This window comes from Monodelphis domestica, chromosome 3 (assembly GCF_027887165.1).
Source record: "Monodelphis domestica isolate mMonDom1 chromosome 3, mMonDom1.pri, whole genome shotgun sequence".
NCBI classification, from domain to species: Eukaryota; Metazoa; Chordata; class Mammalia; order Didelphimorphia; family Didelphidae; genus Monodelphis; species Monodelphis domestica.
In genome coordinates, this window is record NC_077229.1 from 440,892,289 (window position 1) to 440,912,463 (window position 20,175).

General features: G+C 34.8%; 1 protein-coding gene across 1 annotated transcript in view; it reads right to left on the reverse strand.

The window, feature by feature from the left end:
- AGXT2 (alanine--glyoxylate aminotransferase 2) overlaps positions 1-20,175 on the reverse strand; it is a 52,836-nt gene that overhangs the window by 25,157 nt on the left and 7,504 nt on the right. The window contains 5 exon segments of the mRNA XM_056824543.1: positions 306-414; positions 1,098-1,190; positions 7,974-8,069; positions 11,194-11,317; positions 17,326-17,510. Of these exon segments, the coding sequence (XP_056680521.1) occupies positions 306-414; positions 1,098-1,190; positions 7,974-8,069; positions 11,194-11,317; positions 17,326-17,510 (607 nt within the window).

Sequence of the window (20,175 nt, forward strand, 5' to 3'; positions counted from 1 at the left end):
GGGATCTGCAAGCAGTGTGCAACATCAAGACTTGGAGAATTTCTTAGGGTCACTAAGAATTGAAACGACTTGTCAGTGTCAGAGGCAGGATTCAAGCTTAGGTATTTCTGATTCCAAGACTAGCCCTTCATGGGCTCTGCCATGCTGCCTTTCCACATTAAATTATTTGACCCCTAATGAAAAGTCCATCTCAGCTTTGTCTCCGTATCAATTTTTCCATTCAATTTTACCCTGACAAGTGAATCTTCCCTTCAGTTTCTACTCTGCACCTTCCGGTCGGATTTCTCTTTCTCTCCTGGCCCCACCTTCATCCATCTAACCTGGAGCGCAGCTGCATTTCCTAATTGTTTGCACCAGGGAATCTCGACATTGGCTTCCTCCCCAGGGGCCACGGAAAACATCTGGACACATAGTCTAACAATGACAAAAGGAGGAGGTTAGTAAATCACTTTTCAGGAAGATAGCCAACTTTTAGGGCATCTGATACCAATAATGGGAAGAATATTTCTTTGTTTGATATGGAGATTTTGCCCACCCATGCCCTAACTGCAGAAGAAAGCCTAATTCTCTGAAGAGAGTATTTTTCTTAGAAATCTGAAATTTGGGCACTTTGCAAAGGAAACTGATTTTAATGTTCAGCCTAGAGACAACTCGCCCAAGAGTTCTATGGAGAAGGGCGTTTGACAGAATGAGAGGGATAATTAGATGTGTGCTTCTGGCAGTGAAGAGCCCTGGCACAGGAAATTAGGACAGAAGGTGAGAATGATGACTCTGGAAATTTAAGAGGATTCAGCTCCGGTTCTCTGAGAACTAATTTCAAGGCATTCATTTCCAGCCTACCTGATTTTCTTTAAAAAACAAAAAACAAAATGAACAAAACAAATCACAAACCCACTGTTAATTATTACTCAGGCTCCAAAAAATCATTCTAAGAAACATTTCTCCAAATGCTCTTCAATTCAGTTAAGCAGAAATAAGAACCCACAGGGCGCAAGGCATTGGTCTAAATGCTGAACATTATACTAAGAAAATGGGGATTGTTCATTCTTGTTACCCATCAGCCTCTAGAGAAAAGGTTCAAGGAAATAAAACCTCACTGTTTGGCAATTTGATCCAGTGGTAGTTCTTGGCTTGAATGCTCCTACACTTGTCAAGCCCAGGGTGGAAGGACTGGCTCCATGATAAGCTCCCTGCCAGGAAGAAAAATTAGGGAAATGGTAACTTCAGTTTGATCATGTGTCTCATGGACTATGTAGCTTTGATAGCAAGGAAATCAAGGTCCCAAAGAATAGGATATTCACAATGATTTTTTAAAAAATATGAACTTATTAAATATCAACTTAATTTTCATTTATAACAAAGAGAAAAATATGGTATGTGAACTCATGTATTTCAGCAACATATTAGCTTATTTTTTGTTGTAAAATACAATAAATACAGTGTGGTAATTCCAATACTCCCTTGGTTATCTGTGTCTTAAATTTCGTTCTCTTCTATGAATTATATAAATATTTCACTAACACTCTTTTCCTGTTTTTTTAGCATCATTTTTACTGTCTTTCCTCTCCACCAAATCAATACCCTCTCTTACAACAAATAAATATATCAGACAAAACATCTGTAAACTGCCAATCTGAAAACATTCTCATTCCAGACCCCTAGTCTGGCATCTCTTTGTCAAGAAATAGGAAATATTAATCTTGTGGAGCAGTGGTTATTGATTTCATTGGTCAAAATACTTAATTATTTATAGTTAGTCATCATAGCAATTGGTTTTTGTTTATGTTTACTTTGCATCATTTCATAAAAGTCTTCTAAAGACTTTCAGAATTTGTCCTTCTTGTTGTTTCAATGGTTCAATAACATTCCATTATATTCATATACCATCATTTTTACAGCCATTTTCCTATTGATGAGGACTTTTTTCTGTTTACAGTTCTTGCTAACAACAAAAAGCACACACACACATAGACAGACTCCTACATTTAGATCCTTTCCCTCTTTCTTTGATATCTTTGCATGTAATCTTAGTGATAGTATCTCTGAGTCATGTTCATTTTAGTAACTTTTGGGTATAGTTCCAAATTTCTTAACAGAATAGTTGGACAAAACAAAATATCTACCAATAATGTGTTAGTATAATTCTCATCTCAGTCTAGCAAATACCATTTTAAAAAACTGTGTATTTGGATGGGTGTAAGGTAGAGTCTTTGAGTTATTTCTTTTATTAATAATTAGGATGATTTTTCTCTTGTGGTTTTTGATGGCTTGCATTTGTTCTTTTTTTAAAAAAATATTTAATTAATCAACTCAGAATATCTTCCCATAGTTACATGATTCATGTTCTTTCTCCCCCCTCCTCCCACCCCCCTATGGTAGATAGCCCACATGCAATTCCATTGGGTTTTACATGTGTCACTGATCATGCATTTGTTCTTTTGAAAACTAACTATATCCTTTGGTCATTAAAATTTGGTCATTAATTGGGGAAAAGATCTGACCCTTATGTATTTAATAAATTCTTTATATTTTGAATATCAGATCTTTATCAGTGAAGTTAGCTGAAAATGTTTTCCTATTTTCCTTCTAATTACAGTAATTTTATTTGGGCAAAAGCTTTTCAATTTATGTAAGTGAAATGCTCTCACTTTATATACTGTGATTCTCTCTGTCCCTTGTTTGGTCAAAACCCATTCCTATATCTATAGTTGTGGAAAGTATCTCTTCCTTTCCTTTTGTTCATGATATGATTTTTAATATATAAGTTCTGCATCCATTTAAAATTAATTTTGGTATGTCGTATGAGATACTACTCGAAACCTAATTTCTGGCAGATTGTTTCCCAATTTTCCGAGCTGTATTTGTAGTGATATGGTTAGTGCCTGCCCTTGAGTTAACTGAACACAATTCTACTATGTTTGTTTGCTTTTGGACCTTATATACCTAAGATATTCTGCTGATCAACTTTTCTATTTCTTAACCAGTTTTGGTTGTTAGTGCTTTGACATATAGTTTGAGATCTGGTATTGTTAGGTCCATTTCCTTCTACCATTTTCTATTAGTTGTGTAGAAATTCTAGGTATTTTATTACTCCATATATGTTTTCTTATTATTTTTATTAAATAAGCAATTTAATGTAGGTAGTGCAATTTTGATTATATGCTAAACCATGAATAATTAGTAGTTCTATTATTTGTGTCTATTATTTCTATAAAATATGTTGTAATAATTCTCCATTTGTCTTAGTAGATGAATTCCCAAATCTTTCTTGCTTCTTCTGGATGTTTTTGACTGTGATTTTTCTTTCTATCACTTTTTGACACAGTTTGTTGGAAATAATCAGAAAGTCTGATGACTCGTGGGTTAAATTTTATATCCTGCTATATTGCTTAAGTTTATTTATTATTTCAGTCAATTCTTAATTCTGGAATTCTCTAAGTAAGTCACTATATAATTTGAAAAAGTGATAACTCTGTTTCCCTTGCTTATGGTTACTTTCATTTTTTTCCTTTTCTTATTGATATAGCAAGTATCTCTAGAACTATATCAAAGAACAGTAATGACAGTGGTCAACCCTAACTTACCCCTTACTTTATTTGAAAAATGGCTAGCATTTTTCCATTCTGGGTAACATTAGATGGATTTAGATAGATAGTACTTCCCTTAATAATAACTGCAAAGCTTTATGCAGCTCTTACTATGTGTTAAGCAATGTACTAAAGACTTTATAATGATTATCTTATTTGATCCTGACATCAACCCTAGGAAGTAGGAGCCATCATTATCCACATTGTCCAAATGAGGAAAATAAGACAAATAACTTAAATGACTTGCCCAAGGTCACACAGCTACTGCATGTCTCAGGCAGGATTTGAACTTTGGTCTGTTTGCCTTTAGGTCCAGTGCTACCTAAGTTAGCTGACTCAATTATTAAGAAATTAATAAATAATAAACCATTTGAAAATGTTTAATATTTTTTAAATCACAAAGTAATGCACTTTATTGAAAGATTTTTCTGCATCTATAGACGTAGACATGATTTTTATTGCTTTTATTACTGTGTTACCTTATTGTAAAATAATTTTTCTTATATTTAATCAGTCACGCATTCCTAGTATAAATTCAACTTAATTCACTGTGTATGATATTTTTTAATATGTTGTAGCCTATTTGCTATTTCAAAATTCATTATTCTGAACTTAGACATCAAATAAAGCAAATCCATATGCACAGTAGGATAGAAAAAGGGCATTGCCTCTGAAAATGAGTATCTTAGTTATGTATAGCTTAATTTTCTTCTAAGATATAAAGTGAATTCAATATCTAACTTTCAATCTTTGCTTATATTTTATTTAACATTTTTTGCATTAATATTAAATAGTTGTATGGGCTTATAGTTTTCTTTCTCTGATTTGAATCTCTCTAGTTTAGGTCTCAGGACTATATTTGTCCTATAAAAAAACTATGGTAAAATCTTTCTAGGTTTCTAGACAATATTTGTCCTATAAAAGGAGTATCATAGGATCTTTTCTTTACTTATTTTTTTTTTTACAAAAAACAACTTTTGTAATATTGGAAGTAGTTGTTCTTCAAATGCTTTGTAGAATTCACTTGTGAATTCACCTTATAATATGATTTTTCCTTTGGAAGTTGATTGATAGCTTATTTGATTTGATTTTGATTAGTTTAATATGGATTAAAATAGTTCTTTTTTGGTTTCTTTGGTTATGATGCATTTTTGTAAATATACACTTATTTCACTTGAATAATAAGTTTTATTGGTATATAATTGGGCAAGCTAGTTTCTAATGATTCCTTTATTACATTTTACTTTATGATAAAGTAAATTCTGATTATTCTAGTCTATTCTATTCTATTCCTTCAGTTTTTATTACTTCATTAAAGTTTTGTCTGCTCTTCCTTAGAATTTATTGATTCTTTCTTCCAATTTTTTCCACCAGAGTTCTTGTTTCAATTATATTTTCATTTTCCACTTCTTCCTTGATTTCTTCTAGCCATTCTTGTAATCCTTGTGTCAAATCCATTTTTTCCCCTTTGTGATTCTCTTTGATGTTGAATTACTAACATTAGATACTTTTTGGTATCTCTTATTCCATAGCATTTCTTTATTGTACGTGCTATTTTCTTTTCTTTACTCATTTTTTTCTCTAGTGGAATTCCATTTTCATTGTTCAAAAACTTTATGTCTGTGGTTTGCACTGGCTTCCCTGAAGTGAACTTTTATCCTTAATTTGATTCAGATGCTGGAGTGTGTGTAGAAGAGATGGCTTCCTCTTCAAACTTCATGTAAATTGTTTAACTATGCATATGGTATGAGGGTATAGAAAATAGTCTGCTCAGCCCTTGGAGCATGAATTCTACAATCTCAGGGGTTAAAGGGCAGGGGATGGATTAAGTAGACCACTGGGATTCAAATACATCCTCTTTGGTGTTTCCCACAAGGAATGTTTTGATACTCTTTTCTAAAGTGGCAGATAAGAGCTGGATTTATATTTATACAGGCTTTCATAAAAATACAACTCTTATAATTTAGTAATCTCTGGTTTATATTCTGCTCCCCCAAGGGACTCCTTAAGAATGAACTATCCTGACATACCAAATATGGGAATAAAATAATTGGCATGAGTTAAAAAAAAGTAAAAATTCCAACCAGACTATGTATATTTAAGTGAGTATTCAAAATATTCCCTTAAAAAGTACTGGAATTATTTCAATGATTTGCCATTGCTAAAATTTCCCTGAAAGACACTTCATAAATCACAGAGTCATTTCCAGACTAGAAAATCACACATTTTTGTTTGAAAATTGTATTTATCCAACTTGACGACTACTAGTGATGTATTGGGACCAAATCTATTGGCACTCACACCTCAGAAATCCACTACAAATTAGGTCTTGATATTGTTTTGTGGATTAGACTTAGAAAAAATTGTTAATAATACATATTTAAACTTAAAAGTGTTTTGCATGCATTTTTCCCCTATCCCATTGCCATTAGGTAAATGTATGCTTTTCTAAACACACTGTATATGTTGTCTAGATATCTAGTTTGGTTAGAGAATGAATTCTGGTGGGTTTAATAACAAAGTTGCTTGTGATAAAATACTTAAATAAAAACACATTAAAATGTTTTGTTTTGTTTTTTAAAGGATGCCTTCACCCAGATCAAGAACAGTGAATTCACCACCAAAACTAGGAACTGATTCACACAGAACATATAGAGAGTAAAGGACAAAATGGAGTTGATCTTTTCCAAGAAATACTGGAGAATCCCCCTGCCCCTAGTCCTTGTGGTCACCCAGAAGCAAAATCCTTCTGATAGGAAGAAAGGGGCCTCTGAAATATCCCCCCCCCCATTTTTCTGTCTACTCTCAAGAAGCTTACCCATCCTCTTCTCACTACAATAAAGATCTTGCAGCCCAAAACCAACAACTCATTAAGGAGATTTGATTCCAAATGGCTTTTGATCATTCTCAAGGCCACCCTGTAAGAATTATTTGCCATCCTTGAGACTTAATAGAAGGTATTCCTAGGTTCTGAATGCAAATCGCAATGAGTTATTCCAAACATGTTCTGGGCAAGACTAGTATCATTTGAACAAATGTATCATCCCCCAAATGTCATACCTTGAAAAAGAGGTCATAGTTTGGATTCAGAAATTATCATCTATTTATAAAAATGTGACTTACATTAAATTTAGTGTTCTTTTTCATTGATAGGAAATATTACCCTTCAGTTCAGGTAATATTATGTGTAGTTACTACAAGCATATCTTGATTTTAAAAATATATTATTGCATATACTATAATGAAGGGAAGGTTAGTTACCATTTAATCATGGGATCATAGAATTAGAACTGGAAGGGACTCCTACGGGGTCATTTAGGGAGAAATTTATTGGGGGGCAACCAAGAAAATGGGACAATTTCTTTCTCGTTTCTGCTGATATTATAATAACAAAACCTAGTTCATAAACGATTCTTTTTTTTCTTCTACAAAATTCTGTTAGTATGCCATAGAAAAGGAATCTAGTGCTAGTGTTGGCCTATGAGCATGTTGTAGGTCTGTGGAATTATTTCCTTTGTGAAAGTTCTGTTTCCTTGCCTCATGATGAAGTAGAAATGATTCTTGGTTCTCCATGATTATGCTAGTGGAAAATAAGCTCTCACTGGGTTGGAGAGGCCTCTGAGGATAAGCCTAGCTAAACTCAGAGCCATCACCAGAGAATGGAGGAATGGATGATGGCTACAGCAACCAATGAAGATCATTTACTTAGGTGTGGAAGAATTACAATTGGCAACATTGGGGGAAGCATCTATGTAAATGAAATCCATTTCACTGAAGGATATGGAGTTATTCACTATCTGGCAGCCTGGATTGTATTACATGCTATAGTCAAGTACAAATATTGTAAATGAAATGCTCAGAGCAATGATAAGACCTTCTGTCTTAATGCTAATTAATGTTGATTATTTTAAATGCTTTTTATTCTTCATTAATATTTTCAAATATTAATTATTTTAATTTAATATTTAATTTATTGTTAATTATTATATATTATTTAATATTAATTAATAAATATTATTTATTATTTTTTAAATGCTTACCTTCCATCAACAAGCCAGAAAAGAGGTAAGAGTTAGGCAGTTGGAGTTAAGTGAATTGCCCAGGATCACACAGCTAGGAAGTGTCTGAGGCTAGATTTAAACCCAGGATCAAACCCAGGCCTGGTTTTCATTCCACTTTGATGCCCATTTAATATTAATTTTAAGACAGAGGAGTGTCAGGGGCTGTGGAGTTACATGACTCGCTGAGGGCACATAGCTAGGAAATATCTGGGGCCAGAATTGAACCCAGGTTGTCCCGACTCCAGGTCTAGTACTCTATCCACTGTGCTGCTTGTTGCCCCCTAAAGTTACTATCTTTAAAATTGAATTCCCTGAGATTTGATTACCTGAAAGAAATGATGTCAACATTCTGAGAATGGCTTCGTGCCATCATCATAGCCAAATCATTGGCTTCTGAGCCACTGTTTGTAAAGTAAACAACCTAGAGGAAAAAGTAAGACAGGGTCATTTATTTAATTTAAAAACATTAATTTGTTGAAGATCATTAAAGATGATCTCTAAAGAGGGCTCGGCTTAGACAATATTAACACATATTTGGTAATACCATGCCATGCATAGGTAGGCATATGTGGCTTGTAATATGTAGCTTTTGAGAGAATACTTTCATTAATGAAATCACAGATTTATGTGACTATCTGGATAAATTAATGAACCACTCTATGCATATTAAAATATTTGGCCATTATAACAGCATTGTAAGTTCATTAATTAGTTAAATAACAGCCTTGTAAATTAATTAATTAATCCCCATTTTTCTAAAAAACCTTTGCTGAATATCCATGGCCAGTCACTCAGTCAAAAACATTTATTAATCACCCCCTCATGTGCTGGGCACTGCTAATCACTGAGGATGCAAAGAAAGGCAAAGAGTCCTTGTCTTTGAGAAGCTCAGACTTATAAGGGGAGAAAACCTACAAACAGCTATGTACAAATAAGCTACATGCAGGATGATTTAGATGGCTAGGTGGTGCAGTGGATAGAATGCCAGGCTTGGAGTGAGAAAGACTCATTTTCCTGAACTGGAATCTGGCCTCAGACACTTCCTAGCTGTGTAACACTGGGTAAACCACTTAACTCTGTTTGCCTCAGTCTCATTATCTGTAAAATGGCCTGAAGAAGGAAATGGCAAACTGTTCTAGTATCTTTGCTAAGAAAATCCCAAATGGGTCACAAAGAGTTGAATCCTACTGAAATGACTGAACACTAATACCAAAAAGGATAATTTGGAGATAATCTATAGAGGGAAGGCACTATCATTAGGAGGAATTTCCTGTAAGAAAGTGTGATTTTAGCTGGGACTTGAAGCAAGCAAGGAAAGAGAAGAGGTAGAGAAGAGGGGGGAGAGTATTCCAGTCATGGGGGACAGCCAAAGAAAATGTCCAGAGTCCAGAGATGGAATGTCTTGATCAGAACAGAGATGTCTGAAAGGCAGTTGAAGATTTGAGTTTGGGAGTCAGTAGAGACTTTAGGCATAGATAATTAGATCTGAGAATCATCAGCAAAGTTGATAATTAAATCCATGGGAGCTGATGGTATCACCAAGGGAACCAGTACATAAGGAAAAGAGAAGAGGGCCAGAGACAGCACCCTTAGTGGAAATGACGTGGATGGAGATCAAGTAAGGGAGACTCAAAAGGAGCAGGCAGAAAGGTAGGAGGAAAACCAGGAGAGAGTGGTGTCTTGAAAACCTAAAGAGAAGGATGTATCAAGGAGGAGAGAGGGATAGACAGTTTCAAAGGCTACAGAGAGGTCAAGGGGAATGAGGATCAGAAAAAAGGCCATTGGATTAATCAATTAAGATATCATTGGTTATACTTTGTGTGTATAGTCAATATCCTATTGGTTGGTTTCTCAAGGAATAGGGGAAGGGGAGAATTTGGAACTCATAATTTAATGAAGTGAATGTTATGCAATTAAAAATGTACTTTGGAAATATTTAATGAAACAAATAAAACTATATTAAAGAGGATAGTGTAAGGGCTAGCCCTAAGGAGAGAATTCAGTGGGTAGAGTTTCAAAGCCACGAGGAATTGATTTAATGTTGGCATGTATCTTTGTTTGAATGACCTTGGCTCTTTCTGATGAAGCACTTATTCTCACTCTTTCCCCACTCACTATATCCCTAATCTTCTGTGTGTATCTTTATCTTAATCTTCAATCCAACTTTTCTTTGGAACTCAAAGGCAATAAGCAATCTTGGAGATCTAAAATCAGGAAAACAAAGAGTTAATCCTGAACATCTAAAAACAAGATCTTCATCTTTTAAAAAATATATAATTTAAAAATATAACAAATAATAAAATATATAAAATAAAAATATAATTAAAAATAAAATATGGTATGCTACATATAACTATAAATACTAAAGTCATATCTATGCAATACCATAATAGTTCCCTGATTCTGCAGGAGATGCTTATGGAGACAGAGTTGCCAGTATTCTTCACATGGAAAAAGTCTTTTAAGAAGTGAGTCTTTATCCTTGCCAGGCATCTATATCTGATTCTGTCAGTGCCACACAACTGTGCCCTTCAAGAGACAGGCTTCCTTTTGGGTGTTCTTCTTGATTGACTTCCTTGCTATTAAATTACATCATGTTTTAATCAAGTACTGTTTTTCTTATTGAAGGTTACATCTGTAGAGTTCTTAGTAATAGGGTGAAATATTGGTGGAACCTTGGGTTGAGGTTTTGAAATGTTATTGTTCCTAAATAGTGAGTGGAATGTAGATTTTCTTTTCCATTCCATTCCACTACATTAAACAAGCATTTATTCAAGGACACAGTATGTGCAAGGCACTGTTCCATACATTGTAAGCACAAGAGAAGTGCTACAATTTAATAAAAATCTAGCCAATTTGTATCCTTGATTGCCTTTAGGGAACATATCCAGATAAATGAATTTTGAGATAATATGCCTGGATATTTTGGTATTGTGTGATAAACCTAGTTATAGCTCTTGTCAAAGGAGAAATGCAAATTATTTTGGTGAGGCCAATCACCAAGAAAAGTATCACCATGCAAAAGGAATTGTAGAAGCATTTAACCTGCAGGTAACATATACTTTTGTAAAGTATTATTAAAGGAAAGCTCTAGTAAAGTAAGACTTGAAGAAGGGAAACAGCTTAAATACATAGACAAATAAAAGCTCATCAACTTTAACATCTCTTTTCTACACATTTCACCAATCATTCATAAATTATTTTCTCTTATTTCTGCTAAATAATCTTCCTTTCTTTCAATTAAAGATCCCAGAGGTAGAAGGTACCTCAGAAGTCTTCTAGTTTAATATTCTCATTTTACAGTTGAGGATACTGAGGCTAAAGGGGTTTAAGTGACTTGCCCAAAGTCATCCAGAGAATGTTATCAGAGACTGAATTTGAATTCAGGTCCTCACTTGAAGTCTATGTTCTTTCTGCTATACCATGCTGCTTCTCCTCTGTATTCTAGGAACTCTTCTACCTAGTCTCATTTCCATTTGCAGTGATGCAACCTTCTGGGATTGGGATATTGAGATTGTCATCACTTTGGAATTGGAGCATTTTACCTTAAGTGGCTCAGGAAGAAGGGCTGTCAGCTTCTCTGCATATTCATGGATTGCAGGATGCAAGAAGACAGGACTTGTATGCCACAGGCGCCCAAACTGATTTTGTGCAGCTGTAGTCACCCTTCTGGGAATAATACAAGGAGAACAGAACCATCCAAATTAACACACCATATGTTACTCCATGTGTAACCACTTTCAAAAGCAGTACAATTTCAGTTCAGTATGAAAAAGTAACTTTCTAAGAAAGAGAAGTGTCCAAAGATGGAAAAGGCTGACTCTTTAGGGATTAAGCTTCTTGTTAATTGAGATATGCCACCAGAGGTGGAGTGGTTGCTTATCAGGGGACTCATAGAGGGGATTTTTGCCTTGAAAGGGAGACTGGATTAGTTGACTTGGGGTTCCTAACAACACTAAATTTCCAAGATTTTCCTTTGAAGAGTTTGGAAAGTGAAAATACCTGAATATAAGCCTTGATATTTTTTCATCTCCTTTAAGAAACTGTGAATTCATTTTTCTTATATGGACAGTCAAATGAGATTTTCTTCCTTTGAAATATTAAAAATGGAGGAGATGAGTGTCAACTTTTTAAAATTCCTAACTTTCTGCCTTAGAATCAATAGTAAGTATTGGTTCTAAGGCAGAAGAGTGATAAGGGCTAGGCGATGGGGGTTAAGTGATCCAGGGTCACACAGCTAGGAAGTGTCTGAGATCATATTTGAACCCGCATCCTTCCAACTCCAGGCTTGGCTCTGTACCCACTGAGTCATCTAGCTTCCCTGGTCAGCCTTCTTGAAAAAAAGCATAAATAAATAATTTGTCTAAAGGCATCAAAGGAAGGGTGTAACTTACTGGAACACATAGAAAGGATAGACATAAATTTCAGTGATGAGACTATTTTATACTAGAGTAAGTAAAATACAAAGAGAAGAAAAAGAAAAAAAAGGAAAGAAAAATCTGATGTGCCTATTTACTTCAAATGGGGAAACATGTGGGGAGACCAGCCTGATAGGACCAGAGAGTTCATTTTGGAGACACATGAAAACTCATGTAAGTGGTAGTGAGAGGGTAAAAGCCAACTGGGGAGGTCTGTGCAAGCTAGGTAGGGGAGCTTGGAATGGATCTGGTACACAGCAGAATACCATTATAGGTTATTGTCTACAGCAGAGTTTCTTGAACTTCTTTTGCATCCTAGATCTCTTTGACAGAATAATGTTTATAAGTGCATAAAGGAGAACTCATGGGATCACAAAGGGAACAAATCATATTGAAATACAATTTTGTATGTGCATATAAAACTGTGGATATATACACATAATTGCATAATATGTCACATAAATTGTATTTATGTGTATATACAATTGTATATATAGATATACTATATATAATACAATTATATAATTTATAATATATAATCTAAATTGTATGTAACACAACATACAATTATATGTGTGTGTGCACACTTACAGACAAAGACAGAAATTTACTGATCACTGGTTAAGAACCCCTGTTTTAAATGAATTAATTAAAGAAAGCAAGATTTCTGTCATACTGATTTTTATAACATATGAAATGTGGCTTGTTAAATAAAATTTTAAAATCTCATCTCTAATGAGCAACTTCTTGTCTTATAGAGGGAAAAGCATATATTCACAAAGAACCAACATGAAGGAAAAAAAAATTTCACTAAGAAATTTGCTATGCAAAATTTTCTGTAATTTATTGTTTTCATTCTACTTGCATTCATTTTGCTGGTGAAAAAACTTTTCAATTTTGTGTAATCGGTTTCTGTTTTACTGTTTCTGATCATTGTTGTCCCTTGTTTGATGTGAATACTCCTTCTGGTCATAGCTTTGAAAGGCATTCTCTGAGATGGCCAACTTTTTAGTTTGGTTTGTTGGACTATAGAACTTATAAGAGAAGTTTTCTGTTTCTATTATATTTAAGAGTTCTTAACCTCCTCTGTGTGTGTATGGTTTGTGAGCTTTTCTTTTTAATTGATAACTTTTTTTATATATTTGTTTCTTTGATAGTTCTATGAACTTACAAGAGGAACTCAGAAAAACCTCAGAAGACTTAATATGAATTGATGCAGAAAGAAGTAAGCAGAACCAGGAGTACATTGTATTCTGTGTACTCTGACAGCAATATTGTAAGATGAACAACTATGAATAACTTTCTTATTCTAACAATATAATGATCTGAATCAACCTCAAAAGATTCATGATAAAAAAAGCCATTGGCTTCTAGAAACAGAACTAACAGAACTAATAGAGTCTGAATCCAGACCAAACTTTTTTCACTTTCTTAGTATGTTTTTGGTTTGTTTCTTTCCACAAAAGGAATAATAAGGAAAAGCATTTTACATGCTTGCACATATAAAACCTATACTGATTGCTTACTATCTCAGTTGGGATAGTGGAGAGGAATAGAAAGGAGATAGAGAATTCAAGACTCAAAATTTTTTTAGAAAGGTTGGGAACTATTTTACATGTAATTGGGGAAAAATAAAATAAAATGAAACAAAAAACTGCACTCCTCTGGATAATCTCCTTAGTTCTTCATATATTGAAATGTTTATGCTTGTATCAAGTCTATAATAAAAAATTAAATATTAAAATAAAAGCTTCAACATTTTCCAGAAATGCAGAACCAATATGAAGATTAGAGAACATCTTCCTTCTCTCTTTCACTCACAAATATATTCCTTTGTCTCCATGGTCTTCATACTTCCTCCATGAACTTATTTTTGTGTGTGTGTGTGTGTTTAAGTTTTTCCTTTGCTTTCTTTTGGACTGTAAGATATATAATCATAAGGCGTGATAGAGCCATAGCAAGAAGTTTTTAATCAACAGGTAGAGAAACAGAGAATAGTTCCTAGCAATTGAGTATATTTTCCTGGGAGAGGGACAAAACCTACCTTGACACAATGGATAGAAAGCCAGACCAGGAGTCAGGAAGACCCGAGTTCAAGTCCTGCCTCAGAAATTTACTAAATGTGTAACCTTGGGCAAATAAAGTTTGTTTGCCTCAATTTCCTCAACCATAAAATGGGGATAATCATAGTACTTATATCCCAGGATGAGAATCCAATGAGAAAATCAATGTAAAGTACGTAGCTCAGTTTCTGGCACATAGTGGGTGCTTATTAAATACTAAATATTATTATTATTAGATAGTCTGACTCCAGCTCCCAAATGACAACCAACCCCCTGACTCCCTAAGCTTTGAGCAAAGTAGAGGGCAGAGAAAACTGGCAACTTTAATTTGGGGAAAGTGGCTTTAGTGTAAGGACTTATTGCTGTCAGGCTGGAAGATCAATGTGAGGAGGAAGTGGGACCCACCATGTTGATGGCCTGGGGTAAAATTCTGGTCACCTTGCCCTAGTCATGGTTCTGGGGTGACAGTTAAAAATTACAGGTACATTTGTGAATGTATATAGATTTATAATTACATTGGGGATGATTGTGATGATGATAATAAATACTTAATGTTAATAAAATTCAATTTCCACTTGTTTATTTCCTCTTCCTTTTCTTCTACAGTTTTCTCTTGATAGCCTAATCCCATTGTTCTCAGAAAAAATGCATCAGAAGATGCTTGGATGCTATAATTCCAAGAGCTCATATTTGGCACAATGCAGAGGTCACATTTAAGGTAATATTTATTGTGAAAGGACTACTTGAGAATAATGTGGTTTCGCTCCTTGTTGGATGTATCTCTCCATGGTTTCTAAATTTGGTGCTTGCAATGATTTCTTGCAATTACAATCACAACATTTTGCATTTGTTTGTGTATTATTGCTGCTATACTTTACGTTGCTTTTCCAAGACCTCTGTTTGTTATTAGCTTCGAATAATTGTGCCTTTAAATAACAGTCTCCAACCATGTGACCCATTTTTCCACAAAGGAAACATCTGGGTAAATTTCTCCTTTGATTGCTTTGAGTGTAATTTCTTGTGGGTTTGTATGATTGCAGAGTGGCTAGATATTTTATTTCTTCAATTTCTTTATATTTACTTGAGCTATTTGCCTCCTTGAGTTTGGCTTTAAGGTCTTTTATTATTTCATCCTTTTCCTCTAGCATTTCTTTATGACCTGAAAATATGTAAGTTGCAGTTTTTCTTAAATCTTCCAGACTTAGTGTTTCCCAATCTGGGCATTGAAGTTTAAAATATGATCTAATAGGTGTGTTACTGCCTTTCACAAATTGTCCCCTTATGTGTTGGAGATTTTGTTCAGTTAAATTTTCAAATCCAAGAACATCCTCTGCTACTTCAATCACTCTATCGAGGAACTTTGATGGATGTTCCCCACTTTCCTGTCTCAATCTCTCAAATTTTCTCCAAGTATTTGGTCTTTTTGAAAAACTTTTCATTGCCTTTAATAAATATTCTCTGGCCTTTCTTAGGTAACATAGATTTTCATTATTAGATAACTCTAAGTCTGTTTCTTCCTCTGGCCATGATGTTAAATTTGGATTTTTTCTTGTTTCATCAATGAATTGTTGTTTTTCCCTTTTTGAAAATAATTCTGAGAGAAGAATTTCAGTGTCCTGGAAATCTGGATCATAAAGCCTAATTTCTCTTTTAAATTCTTTTAAGTATCTCATCGGTTCTGAAAACCAGGAAGGCATTTGTCTTTTCAGACTTTCAAGGTCAGCTGTTGTAAATGGTTTATGTGCTTTCATATGAATTATGCCGCTATCTGGTTGTAGGCTTGTTTGATCTCTTAGTGGCAATATTGGTATTCCACCTTCAGCCCCATCTGTATTTTCTTGCTGAACTACATTGTTATTTTTAGGTATGTCTTGTTGTGTGTTAATACCTTTGCAACATTGTATCTCTTCACTCAGTTGCTTCATCATTTCCTTTAGTTGCATCATCTCCTCTTTTATGGATAAAATCGTCACAGCCATTTCATTATCTTTTGCTTTTTTCCAAAAACTTAGATGCACACCTTTTTTTAGGGCATGGTATAATTGGGTTACGAAGAATAATGCTCCAGCAGATGTGGGAATGAATGAAATCAAGCTATACATACTTATATTCAGCCATTGCAAAGTTTCATAGATGCTAAGCAGAAAATAAATATAATCCGGAATCATGACAAAAAATAAGTCGTAAAGCATATAAAAGAAATATGCAATCCAGGCTAGATTACCCATGGCAAGTAATAGTTTCTTTGCTGTCTTGTATCTTGAAAATCTTTTGCAACAGAAAAAACAATGTTTTTAAGTCTGGCCCTTTAAGAGTTGCCTCCTCCCTTCAGGAGGAGTGGTTTCTTTTGGGCGTGGTATCACTAGGCAGATTAGTTGCACTCAGCACTGCTCTCAAAAATGGTTACTTTTCACAGTCACACCGGCTTTTGAAATGTATGCAGGCCCAACTTCTCTGAAACCTCCAACTGACTTTTTTTTTTCCAAATTCTTGACAAAATAGGTTGGAAAACCTAGCTGGCTCTGCCAAAAACTGTAATATTTATTGGGAAAGGAAAAGGGATTTGGAAAACAGGAGGATAAATGGGGAATAATGGGAGGTTTGTATAGGGGTAAGGAGGAGTTAAGGGGAGAGAGGGAACACTGTTTGGTGAAGCAGAGGAGGGAGATGCCCCCTGCTGAGAGGAAACAGCAGGGGTCTGATAAGGTCTTTTATTGCCTTGATGACTGAACTGAAGTTCAGCTCCCTCTATGACCAGGAAAGATAGTCCACTTATCTGACTGCGAATTCAAATAACATAAAGTTTAATAACTAGTTGGGAGTGGAATTTTCCTCAGCTTCAGACCTGAGGCCAGGCCCCAGAGGCTGGCAGAGAGTTTGTCCCACTCCCATCTACTCTCATTGTTCTAATTCAGAATCTTAGCAGTACACAGAAAGCAAACAAGAACAATTCTAACCTTTAGAAGCCTGTGTCTTTGGGCTGAACCAAGAAGAGCATGCCACTCCAGACTGGGCTGAACAAGCTCCTCTCTCCTCCAACACCAGGATCCCCGTCTTCACCGGGCAGGAAGGAAGTGCTAGTCACAAGACCCAACTGCCACTCCCAGTTGGCCCTTCCCCCACACAAACTATTAGTCTAGTTTCCTTTCCAAACCCTGTATTTTCAAGATACTTAGATAATTCAAGAAATACTTACGGGTGGCAATGGCCAACGCTAACAGTGACGATCCCTGAAAAAAGATCTAAATATCTTTTTCCTTCATAGTCAAATAACCATTGCATATATCCTTGATGAAGTAACAAGGGCTTCTGGAAATAAGTGGACATCTGGGGTGAAAAATTCTGTTTCCGAATCTCCAGTATCTGATTATAAGGCAGAGACTGTAGAAAGAGAATTCATGAGTTCAATTCAATAAATTTAATTCAATAAAAAAGCATTTATTATATGCTAAATGCAGAGACTGAGGGCAATACAATTCAGACCAGGTGCCTACTCTCGTCAAGTTTACAATCTAATAGACACACAAATATATTTGTTTTATTTATATTAAAAAAAAAAACCTTACCTTCCATCTTGAAATCAATTCTGTGCTTTGGTTCCAAGGCTTTTGCCTTGAGCAGTAAGGGCTAGGCAAAGGAGTTCAAGTGACTTGCCCAGGGTCACAGAGCTAGGAAGTCTGGCATTTTTAAATGAATACATTTAAATAAATAAAAAATAAATAAAAAAAATAAAGGTCCTCATCCCTACTTAGAAGAATGATAGAAAGCAGAGAGTGGAGCTATTTGAAAAAGAGGAGGAGGCCATCCTGGCATGTCAGGAATTTTATTCCACATCAAGTGCTCCCTCTTTCTTTAAGAACTATCTTTTTGAAAAAGACAACCAAATCCTTAATCTAGGCATACCTTGAACCGTGATCCTGATTGGTAACCAGGGCCAGGATTTGTTTCCAAGATTATTGATGCATGAGAATTAGTGGTGAGATTTCTGCCAGAAGAACTATATTTTCCTTATGACACATAGAGGTGAATTATTGACTGAAATGACAATTTAATTTTTTTCATGTGCTCTTATGCATTGTCTCGTGAAGACAAGGAATGGGGAGGGAATTACCTTCTTCTTTCCATTTTCCAAAAGTTATAATTGGCAGAAGACACCCATGGCCAGTGTGGCCTATGCTGGTAGCCTCAGAGAGGAATTCGAGGATATCAGATTTCCGGCTGTTTCTTTGTATGAGTAAGGGTCAGAGAAAATGATCTTGTTATGAAAGTTCAGGAAGTCCCGAGAGTTCAAGAGTTACTGAGTTCGATCATTCTGGCATGGGCTTCCAGAGGGAGAAAAGGCTCTTCCAACCATATTTATACTGCCACTGATGGAGTAAAGCCTTATCAGTTGAGAGGAGAGAAGCAGCCTAGGTTAAAATCACACTTTTGGGTTTTTTTCTTTTTTGGGAGATTTTTTATCTGAATTCCTTGCAGAACAAATGGATTCAGGGAAGAAGAGTTTTCTTTTCTTTCTTTCTTTCTTTCTTTCTTTCTTTCTTTCTTTCTTTCTTTCTTTCTTTCTTTCTTTCTTTCTTTCTTTCTTTCTTTCTTTCTTTCTTTCTTTCTTTCTTTCTTTCTTTCTTTCTTTCTTTCTTTCTTTCTTTCTTTCTTTCTTTCTTTCTTTCTTTCTTTCTTTCTTTCTTTCTTTCTTTCTTTCTTTCTTTCTTCTTCCTTCCTTCCTTCCTTCCTTCCTTCCTTCCTTCCTTCCTTTTCTTTCTTTCTTTCTTTCTTTCTTTCTTTCTTTCTTTCTTTCTTTCTTTCTTTCTTTCTTTCTTTCTTTCTTTCTTTCTTTCTTTCTTTCTTTCTTTCTTTCTTTCTTTCTTTCTTTCTTTCTTTCTTTCTTTCTTTCTTTCTTTCTTTCTTTCTTTCTTTCTTTCTTTCTTCTTTCTTTCTTTTTTTTTGCTATGTTTTAGTTTCTCTGTTTTCTGTTGAAATACTGATTAAACTTAAATATTATCCATTACCTGAAGGGTTTTTGAATAGACTTTAGATCATGTGTTTTATGAACCATTGATGGCTTTAATTGACATTCAAAATAATTCAAGTCAAATTCTGATATTTCCTTCTCTCCTTAGGACTGGGTACCTGGTCTATCATAGGTCATAATTCATATCTTTTGGTCAGAAAAGAGACCTGAGTTGTTCTGGAAACAACCAATATACAATATATTTCAAATTAGGAAACAACTGGATATTGGAGATGATTATTTTCTGTTCTCCTTGATGCCCTTCCATTGAATAAAACATCTTCAAAAACAATATTGCAAAAAGTGAACTTTGGAAATAAAGCATATGATATTATAATGTAAGAGAATTATATAGTATAGCGAATAGTGCAGGTCTTAGAGTCAGGAAGGCCTGGATTGAGATCTTGACTGAAATACTGGCTGAGTGACCCTGGGCAAGTCATTTAATATGAGTCTCAGGCAATTAATTAAGGCATATCTACTAAGTTGTATATGATTTCCATCTGAATTGGTGGAAGGGATTACTTCACAATGAGAAAATTTGTAATTGAATACATGTCAGGTAAATGAGTGATTCTATGAATTTTTTTTTACTGGACCTGTGATTTAATTGGTGTAGGGAGCTCCCAGTGAGGAATTTCCTCTAACCACATACAACCTGATTCTTTGACTTCCAGTTCTAGTTTAAGAGATTGGCCTGAGGTACTGAGAATGCCCAACTGGTTTCTCTAGAGTTACACAGTAATTATGTGTCAGAGGTGGGGTTTGAATGTAGGTCTTCCTGACTACAAGCCCAGATTTCTATCCACTCTACCATGTTGCCTTTTACTTCAAATGTTACCAAGAATTAATATAAAGATCTGTGTGTGTGTGGAGGATTTTCCCATGAGATGGACTACCTTTAGTAGGATGCAAGAATACTTGTAAGTTGAATTAGAAACAGAATATTAGAACTGAAAGAGACTTTGGGGATAACCTAAGTTATGAATCCAGTCTCGCCACTGATGAATAAATAGAGACTCAAAGAGGTAAACAATA